The sequence below is a fragment of the Gasterosteus aculeatus genome, chromosome 12 (assembly GCF_964276395.1).
Source record: "Gasterosteus aculeatus chromosome 12, fGasAcu3.hap1.1, whole genome shotgun sequence".
In the NCBI taxonomy this organism is placed as follows: domain Eukaryota; kingdom Metazoa; phylum Chordata; class Actinopteri; order Perciformes; family Gasterosteidae; genus Gasterosteus; species Gasterosteus aculeatus.
In genome coordinates, this window is record NC_135700.1 from 7,232,034 (window position 1) to 7,243,299 (window position 11,266).

Consider the following 11,266-nt stretch of genomic DNA (forward strand, 5'->3'; position numbering starts at 1 on the left):
GAACATAAAGAGCACAATGGTCCCAGTGTGTTCCGCTCTATATCCCTTATCACTTATGTGCGTGGATTGCACCACACACACACTATGCATTAATTATTCTTATTGCCTGCTACCGGACTCAGTGCCTTCAGTCGGATCAAAAGTCTGTGGAGCAGCTATTTCTCATATTCAAAGAACACGTTGGTCATTCAGACAACCTGTATGAACAAACAAAGTTCCGTGGTGAAAAGTGTCTGGTGAAAATAGTGAAATGCTAAATAAAAAAATGGACATATGACATTAAACAAATATTAAACAATATGTATTTACAGATTTTGATGGTGACAACGGAGGTGCCCGATCCACATTTGAATCCAGCAGGATTTTACTCTTTTCAATCCGTGGAGAACCGCGTGAAGGCTTCCACATGTGACCACAATGTACAGTCAACAGCACAGTGTGTGAACAGTCCAGGTGCAGCACGACGTTAACCGGGGGGACTTCTTATCCTCCCATCTCTTCTTTTTCTGCGTGTTCATTCATTGTCCATTTCTTTGTGCGTTCGCTAAATGTCCTTATTTACCTTTCTGTTTGCCCATGAACAATCATCACTCAATACAAATATTGATTTGCTTTTAAACTCTTCTCTAATGCGTTCAAGGCGGATGAGTGAAAAGGGCCCTGTTGTAATGTATGTTGTGTGTACAGTAAATACAATAAATCTCTTGAGGAAAAGAAAACAACGTAGTTGTATTTCCCTAAATATTTGATTGATAGCTCTAGACCGATATCACTTCTGACCTTTTCCAACTATTTATTATACACACCTGTTTTAGGCCCCGTGAGGTCACATTATGAATGGATGTATTACTTCTTTAGGGATAAGGAGGATGAGAAGTCTAAGATTTAGCGCTTAACATCTTGCAGGGGGCCGTTACTCCAGGTTGTAAAACATCCAAACGGTGTATGAAACCAGCTCCACCTCAACCTCAGTAAATTAATACATGCATATGATGCATTGGTGAGACTTTTTCTTTGCAAAACATAATGATTTTTTACTATATTACAAAATACTTGATAACTGGGCATTTGTCTTTGATTCAGGTTTTTATGGTCAAGATATCGTAATTAACTGAAAGAAATCGGTAAAATGTATGTATATGTACAGTATATACATATTTATTTTTTAAGATACACGAGAAGTTTATATCTATATAGAATTTGTTATAGCATTTAAATAATTACACTGTGACATTTTTTTGGTGTAAAGATTTATTCCAGGTGAAGACGGATTGATGTGTGTTGCAAAATGTTATCTTAACAATCAATTTTACCATTGCTGGTATTGTCCATCACGTTATACAGAGCATTGTGTGACTTTGATGTGAATGAATCATTACATGCAGTGGTGGGTAAATATTTAGTGGAAATGTGGAGTCATTGACTCCAATGATAGAAAGAAAATGTGATGGCCATTTGCTTAGTGCCTGAAATGCGTCACCAATGTTGGGCGTGTTCTTCACAATAGGGTCCTTATAGTCCTGAGCTCTGCTACAGAATAGCCAAAGCATCATTCCAGCCAAAAGTTACCCAAAGAGCTCTCATCTGAAGGAAAAAAAATGCAGGCTGAGGAATACAATCGCAGAGGTAATGGTAGCTTCCCTTTTGCCGCATTGAATTATTTTGCCTGCTGTTTTCCAGCTGTGTCTGTTACTGCTTTAGGTAAGGAGCTGGTGGACTACATCACACAGTACCTGGGCTCCATCAGGGAGAGGAGGGTGATTCCAGACGTGAAGCCAGGTTACATGAAGGAGCTTCTCCCTGACACCGCGCCTACGGAGCCGGAGGACTGGGAGAGTATCTTTAAGGACATAGAGAGAGTCATAATGCCAGGGGTGAGTTCCTCGTGTCGCCCGCTATCTCATCAACAATTTGAAACTACGTAGAGGAAGCAAGTATTTCCTCTTGTTATGCCGCAGGTGGTTCACTGGCAGAGCCCTCACATGCACGCCTACTACCCCAGTCTGACTTCATGGCCCTCTATGCTCGGGGACATGCTGGCCGACGCCATCAACTGTGTTGGATTCACCTGGGTACACTTCGTCTTCGCTATTGCATGTCCTAAAAAAACACACATCACAACAATGAGGTCGTTTCCTGATAGATGATGTGTTTGTGCTGGTATTGAACAGGCCTCCAGCCCAGCATGTACAGAACTGGAAATGAATGTGATGGACTGGTTGTGTAAAGCCCTGGGGCTCCCGTCCTTCTTCCTGCATTACCATCCAGACAGCAGAGGCGGAGGCATCCTGCAGGTTTGCATCATCCTCGATCTGTTTGTCTTAGAACTCAAACCGTAATCGTCTGTGATCATTGCTCTTTTCTCGCTTGCGCTCGTGTTAGAGCACGGTCAGTGAGAGTACGCTGGTGGCTCTGCTCGCTGCCAGGAAAGACAAAATGTTGCAGCTGCGGCCTGAGCTGGAGCAGGACGTGGACGACTCGGTCCTGAATTCAAGACTGGTGGCGTACGCTTCAGATCAGGTCGGTGTTGACGGTTCTTCTACAGCGACTTCCTGTCAATCGGATGAATGAAACTGAGGATTGCACCTGATGCGCTTACACAGGCTCACTCCTCGGTAGAGAAGGCGGGTCTGATATCTCTGGTGAAGATCAGGTTTCTGCCCACTGATGAGCAGTTGTCTCTGAGAGGAGACACTTTAAAACAAGCCATACAAGAAGACAGGCGGAGGGGACTGGTCCCTTTCATGGTAGGTATCTGACACGTGTTTAGGTGGAAAACATACAGACCATATATATTTATTTTGGGGGGTCTAATATTTAACCCTGAAAAGATCAAATTAGACAACTGCCAGAAAAAGTTCTAAATTGTTTGGTTACAAGAACGTTGTATTCTTTTTTTTTTGTAGCTTTTTTTTTTTTTTGTCGTTTTTTTTTTAATGTGGTAATTTAAATATGATTTTGCCTGAATATATAATGATATAAATAATCAGTGTTATTAATAAGATTCAATTGTACAATATGGCACAAAGGGATTTTTTTTTTTAAAGAAATTGACCTCTACTAAAATACCTAAATTAAATGTCAAAACTCACATGTCGTAATTCTTTTCTCCCTTGTCCAGCTGTGCGTCACTCTGGGAACTACAGGAGTGTGTGCCTTTGACAACCTGCCTGAGCTGGGACCCGTCTGTACGTCTTCAAATTCCCTCCCAACAACATCTGTTAATACACTGGCCGTAAAGTGGAACGTTGTGTCGCTGCATTGAGATGCATTCAGAGGATTATCGTACTTGTTTTCAGGTGCAGAAGAGGGACTGTGGCTCCATGTCGATGCCGCGTACGCTGGATCAGCCTACTTCTGTCCGGAGCTCCGTTGGTCCCTGGAGGGAATTGAGTTCGCTGACTCTTTTGTTTTCAACCCGTCAAAGTGGATGATGGTCCATTTTGACTGCACAGCTTTCTGGTGAGTGAGAAGACTGAACCAGATTTGATCAATGAAGTTTTGTGGTTGTAAACATGATTTTATTTGGTTTTCTCAGGGTCAAGGATAAATACAAGCTCCAACAGACGTTCACTGTTGATCCAGTTTACCTTAGACATGAAAACTCCCATGCAGCCACAGACTTCATGGTATGATCATGTCCCTTTTGAAACCAATCAAAGAATGAATTGTGGTAGTAAATCATTTACGGCATTGAAATAGCTTTTTTCTGTGGTTCAGCATTGGCAAATTCCCCTCAGCCGGCGCTTCCGTTCCCTCAAGCTCTGGTTTGTGATGCGTTCTTTCGGGCTGAAAAACCTCCAGGCTCATATCAGGCATGTAAGTGGCTATCAGTTCCCTTCATGCAAAGAATGTAAGGAATTTGTCAGAGACTCGTTTTATGTTTCACAATTGTATGTTTATTTGGTCTCTCCAGGGGATTGAGATGGCAAAGCTCTTGGAGTCTCACATAAAGAGAGAGCCACATTTTGAGGTTCCGGCTAAGAGGCACCTCGGCTTGGTGGTTTTCTGTCTGAAGGTACAAACTCGACTGCACAGGAACACAATCTTTTACTGACTAATTATTGCCAAAGGTGAATTACTGAATAGTAAGTAAGTAAATATCAGAGGAAAGCAAGAGATCAATGAGAAGAGCTTAAAGATAGACTCAAAGTTGCTGAAAACACTTTTTGGAGGCTCAGCGACATTTATCATGATTGTCATATTTTGTTTTATTCCAGGCAGGAAACGCTTTGACCCAGGAGCTGCTGAGGAGACTGACCCGGTCGGGCACCATGTACCTCATCCCTGCAGACATTCACACAAAGCGCATCATCCGGTTCACGGTGACCTCGCAGTTCAGCACCGCGGAGGACATCCTCAAGGACTGGAGCGTCATCTCCAAAACGGCTTCCGCTCTTCTAGCTGAGACACAGGCTGTGAGCAACGCAGACCAACCAAAATCGCAGAACGATGACGTGATACAAGAAAACCACCACGGTGACTCAGGCACCAGGTCTGAGGAGAGAGAGGATGCCGTCTCCAGGCTGGACAAGGCCGAGGTGGAGCTGTGGATTGACAAGGCTTGGATTCGACCTCGGAGACCGATGCGATCTCTCAGCTGCAGCAGCGAGCCTCTGCCTTACACTTGCCTCGGTCCGCTGTCCGGCTATGACTTTGAAAGGAGGCCTAGTCTGAAAGATGCAACAGGCGGACCCCCAAATGGATCGTCAACGGCCGGATCCGGTCCCGTGTATAAGATCAGGGAGATGCCTTCAAATCGTCTTGTTAAACAGGACCTGAAAAAGCTGACAAAGTTCTACAGCGTTCCTAGTTTCTGCAACCAGTGGGTGCAGTGTGCCCGGCACCAGCCCTGCTGCCCTGCGAAGGTTTCACAGGCCACTCAAAAACACTCGTCCTCCACCTGCAGACGAACAAACTGCATGTGTTCCGCAGCTCCCTCTCCTACTCCACTGGAAACTGCCTCTGCCCCAAAGCTTCAGGAATGACCTTGAAGCAGTGAAGAGTAGTTGATACTCGCACAGTACGATAATTTACTTCAACAGCTGTGTTGGTGCCGGGCCTCTTGGAAATGTTCTGATCATTCTGTGTCCGTGACTTGGGATCGCTTAACTGATTTACAATCATGTTTTTTATCCTGTGAAATATTTCAGTACACAATATTCCGTAGCTTATATTAGTAGTTTGTGAAGCGTGCTATACATAAATGCTCATTCTGCAGGTAATATATTCATTTTGCAGCCTCTCTCATTTAAATCAAATGTACCATTTGGAAAGTGGCAATCCAATAATAAACACCGAACTCATTCAAAGTCTGATTGTCCCCTCTGCGATGGAGCTGAATATCTCCTGAGTCATGGGTACGTAGCCCTTGCCGTCCTCCAGGTAGAACAGATGGTCCCTGATGTTGCCGGGGTTGAAGCCCTCCTCTGCAAGCTTCACCTTCATTTGCTTAAAGGTCCCAGTTACTGCCAGTTCTTCCTGGAGGAGCAAGATAAGTGGTTAAATCATTATATGATATTTCCGGTTAAATGTTATTGGGTGTGATTTGTTCACCTGTATGCGAATGAAGCGTGGCCGTGCGTAGCTCGGGAGGAAGTTCTTCACATGCTGATACAGAACTTTGCCTTCAAAGTCCATGCCTTCTTTGAGCTTCAGTGCGGCCATTCCGATTCTTCCCTCGTGACCTAATCCGCCGTGGTTAAAGTACAAAGACGACTTATTTCACGATGCGTGTATATACAGACGTTTATGTGCGTTTTATTAATGGGTAGGAGAAAGTCTCCAACAATTACAGTGGTCCAATGAGAGGCTTTTACCAAAGGGTTCTCACAAAGTTATTTCTTCATTTCGTTTTTACACTTTTTCAGATACTATTTAATGAGTACATCTTTTGTGTATCTTTTATTGTTGCCAACTATGTAACCATTACCTGGGACCTTCACACCGTAGACGTTTGCCTCCTCAACCCAGTCCACCGTAAGTAGATGATCAGCCACCTCCGTGGTTGCCACATTTTCTCCTTTCCACCTTGTATTGGATGACAAAAAAAAGACAGGCCCAACTGAGCTGCAAGCTTTTAAATTTCAAGCCTTGGAAATTTGGGAACAGTGCCTTTAAATGTACAACTAAACAGTCAGGCAAAACCTTGTTTTTATTTGCAGAAAATGCTAAAATAATAGCTAAAGGAATATTTCAAAATGGTAATTTAAAGGCATTCAATAAAGTTGTGTGCTACTACACCTGGGATTTTGCAATTAACTGACTGTGTTTCATCCACTCACCTGAAAGTGTCTCCAATGCGGTCCTGAAAGAAGACAAATCCCTCGCTGTCTATCTTCAGAAGGTCCCCACTGTTAAAGTAGAGGTCTCCCTTAACAAACACATCCTTCAACTTCTTTTTCTCTGTCTGCTGATTGTTCCTGGCGTAGCCGCTGAACGGTGCCCTTTCTCCAATTTTTGCCACCAACAAACCGGTCTCTCCTGCGGGTAAAAGCCGTGAGCACGTGACATGTGTGTTAGGAAGAGCTGGAGGGGCGAGAGGTGGTTTCACTGTGGGAGGAGGTGGGCTCACCTCTGGGGACTTTAATACAAAACCCCCCGGAGTCTTTGACGGGCTCCTCTTTCTCTGTGTCGTACCGTATGAGGGCATACCGACCGCCCATCTGAAACACAGTTTGAGGATACAGTTTAGATAATAGTTTTTCATATAAATAATCTTGTTTTGTTATACGTCGAGTAGCTACAGTATCAATTGTAACAAAGTTACTTGTCTTGGTTGGGCAAAATAGTCCCGGCAACACTGCAAGGGTGTTATATGTTCATGTACAAAAAAAAACAACTTATTCACAAAAAAATTCTTACTTTGTGGAGAAAATTTTCTTTGCCAACAGCTCCAACTTTGCCGCAGTAGTTGACAAAGCCGACATTTCCTTCTGTCGCTCCGTAGCATTCACAGATGAAAATGTCCCCAAAACGTTGCAGGAAATCCACCCAGACGTCGGGCCTTATCCCTAACCCTAAAGCCAACCGAAGCCTGTGATCTCTGTCATTGTCTCTCTGGAGGAAAGCGAAGGACATCAAACATCACGTCATGTGAATTTTGGCTTTTGATTTCAAAGCAGTGGGTCTAAATGCTGCATTTCATTAGAACTGTGCATTTATTGATGGTAAAGCTTTAACACTGAGGTTTACCTTTGGCGTGTTGCAGAGGTAGCGCATAATCTCTCCTATGTACTGAAAAACAGTCACGTTGTACTTTCTACAGTCATTCCAGAACTGGGAGGCAGAGAATTTACGCTTTAAAACAACAGTGATACCTGAAATGAAGAAGCGCATATTTCAGAAACACAAAATGTCCCTCAGAGAGCCCAGGGATTGTCAGCACTTTGAAACATAAACACTGCGATATACGTGTCTTGTACCCGTTAGTTTAACCTTTGTAGTATTACGATACCTTTCTCTATGGCTCCACATAGTCCCACCTGAAAGCCAGCGCTGTGGTAAAGAGGCAGGTACACGTAGATGATATCATCTGACCGTATGCCAGCAATGGCCTGTAAAAAACTTGACTTCCATAATTTCTCGTGGTTGATAACAGCGGCCTTCGGAAGCCCTATAAGGAAACAGGCGTAAGCGTAGCTTTTACTGCCACCGGCTCTGCAGGTCAAGGCCGTCATGCTGTAAACACCAGTGCAGATTAGATGCGAAGGTCACGTTACCCGTGGTTCCTGAGGTGTAGATGTACAGCGCGGGACTCTTCATAGTAACGCTGGCCCTGAGCTGAGGGGACAGAGGCTGCTCCGAGGCATGCCGGATTTTATCGGAGAGGCTTTCTATGCCCTCCACGTCCGAGTCCTCACTGAGGATGAACACGCGGACGCCCTGCTGGCTCAAGGTGGGCAACACTTCCTCAACGGCCCCTCGCAGGTCTGAGAGATAAAAGAGAGCAAGTGAAGTCCTCGCGTAGGTCAGTGCAGCGGCAATAAAAATGTGCAAAGCCCAAACCCCGGCCGTTTGATGCCATTCAGAAATAGTGTGTCCATTCCATGGTTATTTTTAAAATTGTACATTTTTAGATGTCAGGGTTCCAGATTGTTTTCCCGTGTTTCCAGAATAAATGAAAACAATAGAACTTGAAACCCCAGTGTAGCTCTCATGTAATTTACTCATGAGACTGCCAATTTAAAAAAAAATGAAAATGGACAATATGCATAAAAATGAAAAGTGTAGAAAACCTATTCGCAAAAAGTCCCCTTTGCCCCGCTTACCAGCACCAACGACCACCACCTTGGCTTCACAGCAGGAGAAGCAGTGCAGCAAAGATTTGGATCTGATGTTGTGGTTCAGCAGGGAAGCGATGCATCCCAGCTTGGCCAGAGCGAGCCAGACCCACACAAACTGGGGCTCGTTGCCCAGGAAGAGCGCCACGGTGTCCCCCTCCTCCAGGTGCGCATGCGCGGCCAGAGCTCTGGCCACTTTGTTGCTCACCTTGTCCGCCTGGCTGTACGTGTAAGAGCTTTCCTCGAACAGGATGAAAGGCTTATGCGGCTGCCTCGCTGCATGGTCCAGAAAACGATCCAAGATGCTGTAAAACGGTTTCCGCTTTTTAAATTTTCTCAAACAAAGGGCTACTTTAATGGAGGAGATCGCGTAGCGTAAATCTTGCAAAAAGTATGGGTTTCTCAGGTAAAGAATAAATGGTAAAATGGCCAAACCCGTTAGAGCGCTATATAGCGTGTATGCAATCATTGTTGATCTGAAGATACGTGTCAGTCCGGGATCAATGCTGGAAGGTTCAACTTTACGACGCACCCCGAAGCCTTATGAAACCAATTCAGTGAACGCCTCTTGCACTTTGACGGAAACTCCCCCTCAATACAGACATACAGTTTAATGCGTCACAATTCCATACACACATGAGTAGAAATCCATAGCGGACTATTTTCCCTCTTGATCTTATTGAAACGTGTGTTTTGAATACGACTAATACTACTATATTGTCCGACACATCCTCTTCTACGTGGAGTTGGCACGCGCATGAGGAGGAGGGTCCACGGTTCATCCCCACGGGGGGAAAAACACGCTTTTCAATCTCGGAGAAAAGAGAAAGTATTGCAAGTTTGATAAAAGCTATGTAATCAATAATTGCAGACAATAACTAGCCCAAGACGTTAATACCTTACCTCGAGGTGCAATAGTCCAATAGTTCTCAAAATAATTCCAAACTCTCTGACCTACGATGAACTCATCTAAAGGGCGGCTGAGGTGACGACGGAGATCCGAGCGCTGCTTTTGACTGTAGTTAGATGCACTTTTTCCAAAAGCACCCACGATTCCTTGCGATGGACGTTCAACGTGGGGCCACAGCTGGAAGGCTGAACATACATTTACACAGAAACAATCACGATTAAAGATAAAACTGATGGACACATCAAATCGGATGATATATATTTATTCTTTCATCAATCAAATATATATATATATATTTTTTGTTGAAGCTGTTTTTATAAAAAAGTAGTGAATACATTTTTGAAGTGACCTTTCATCAGGGACAATCTTTGTTGACTTTGTCATGGTAATGTGATATATTGCAGCAAAGTGCTGTCCCATTCATGTTGACACCATGTGACGCCCTCACAGCCTCTCACCCTCAACCATTTAAAGGGGGACGTGAGCAGTGCCGAAGGGCTCAGGGCATTAGGCCACAGCTGCACATTCTTCTACAGCTTGTTTTCTCCGCTCTGCAAGTCTGGAGCTGAGTATCCAGAGTAGTGCAACTTTCCTATCTGGAAGTATAGTCTGAGCTAAAGCACATGTACGTGCGTATTCACAGACAGAATGTGCTCTTGTCTCAGTACGGTGTCCTGGGGTTACTGAAATGCTGGTGCCCGCTGAGATGAGACATTATCATGTTTGGTCCAATTGTCCTGTTGAAACTGGTTCAGGACCTATGGGTGAGCGGAGTGGCCTTTGGGACTTAAAATCAACTCTAGGGGGCATCGTGGAGCTATTTTTATACCCAATGCGAGACCACTAAAATATCACATTTTGCACCAGCCATAATACGCATGCTACCTTTGGTGAGATTTTCAGAATAAAAAACCCAAAGGTAAAAAATAATCAACGCTACAGTTTATATGGACTCATTGCCACACACAAGGCCTGTAGCTGACCACATGACGCAAAGAAAGGTCTCTCATCATTAAGAAAGAATCATTTTGCACATAAACCCGCCTAATATTATGTCACCAAGGCAGCAACAGTAAAAACAAGAGAAAAAATAAAATTCATTGACCTTCAACAAGTAATCAAATTGAAAGAAGATTGACTTCATGTGAATGTCGACATGTTTTCCATCTAAAGCAGCAAACTGATCATGAAATAACCTTGTTGGAAAAACTGCAAAGATTGTGTGTGTGTCATGAGATCAATAAGGCTAGACTACACAAGGAGGACGCTGGCCTCGGGACGGACGTTCTGTCCCGTGAGGGTAAACAATCCTCTGTACGTAACCATCCCTGTGTTTTGATGCCATACCTGCAGTATATATTCCTGCTCCAAAGATGAAAACCTTTGAGCAGGCTTGGCGCATGACTTGTTTGTGTGTCAACTGTGTCTCCTGTTTGCGAACATTAAATAACCTGTTTTGATGATTTTACGTCAGTGTCGAGTAAAAAAATTTCTGACATATTTGGTCCTTCGAGCCAGATCTCAACAACTCTTTTTTCCTCTCAAGTTTGGACCTGAAACCGTACTGGGGAGTCTGGGAGTCTTTTCCAATAAGTCCTCCGCCCCAAGTCTGTTACAGGATTGGTTTGGATAGGTGAGAGGCCAGGGTCTACTTGAGGTGGATGGGAGTGACGAGATCCGTTAACTAGCGAACGGTGTTTTTTCTTCATTACAGGTAAAGCTTTCGAGGCAGTCTCTGGGTTTCGGGGGAAGGTTTTCTTTAGGACTCTCTTTGGGCATTTGGGAGGAGTAGTTTTGTCTATACAGGGGGTTCTTTTGGAAATGTTCTATGGTGATATAATTTCCCATAACCTGGCGCGAGTTGGCGCAGGACAGAGATACTGTGGTGCAATCTTCAGGGGGTTTTCTTGGAATCTTCTATAGTGTTTTTACCTTTTAGCCCGGCACGAATTGGTGCGGGGGCCTGGAGCCCGGGGTTGTTTCTGATAACCTTGACAGGTCTAAAAAACAGGAATCGGTTGTTCCGGGGTCCCGTGTCAGTAAGGCTAAAAGTGAGATCGGTGGGCTCTGAGCC

The 11,266-nt window shown here is 44.3% G+C and overlaps 2 protein-coding genes across 2 annotated transcripts; one reads left to right on the forward strand and one right to left on the reverse strand.

Annotated features, from left to right (window-relative positions):
- Nucleotides 1-1,472: 1,472 nt before the first annotated feature.
- Nucleotides 1,473-5,455, forward strand: hdc (histidine decarboxylase). Its single transcript, XM_078084923.1, has 12 exons — nt 1,473-1,626; nt 1,702-1,874; nt 1,959-2,072; nt 2,172-2,294; nt 2,383-2,520; nt 2,604-2,747; nt 3,122-3,188; nt 3,300-3,462; nt 3,539-3,629; nt 3,721-3,819; nt 3,917-4,018; nt 4,221-5,455. The coding sequence occupies exons 1-12, from the start codon at nt 1,599-1,601 to the stop codon at nt 4,986-4,988; spliced, it is 2,010 nt and encodes a 669-aa protein (XP_077941049.1). The 5' UTR covers nt 1,473-1,598; the 3' UTR covers nt 4,989-5,455.
- On the reverse strand, nt 3,877-8,957 carry LOC120811236 (long-chain fatty acid transport protein 2). Its single transcript, XM_040166504.2, has 10 exons — nt 8,271-8,957; nt 7,722-7,931; nt 7,457-7,615; nt 7,195-7,319; nt 6,865-7,059; nt 6,575-6,665; nt 6,285-6,483; nt 5,933-6,030; nt 5,557-5,687; nt 3,877-5,481 (listed from the first exon to the last, which is right to left on the reverse strand). The coding sequence occupies exons 1-10, from the start codon at nt 8,749-8,751 to the stop codon at nt 5,308-5,310; spliced, it is 1,863 nt and encodes a 620-aa protein (XP_040022438.2). The 5' UTR covers nt 8,752-8,957; the 3' UTR covers nt 3,877-5,307.
- Nucleotides 8,958-11,266: the final 2,309 nt, after the last annotated feature.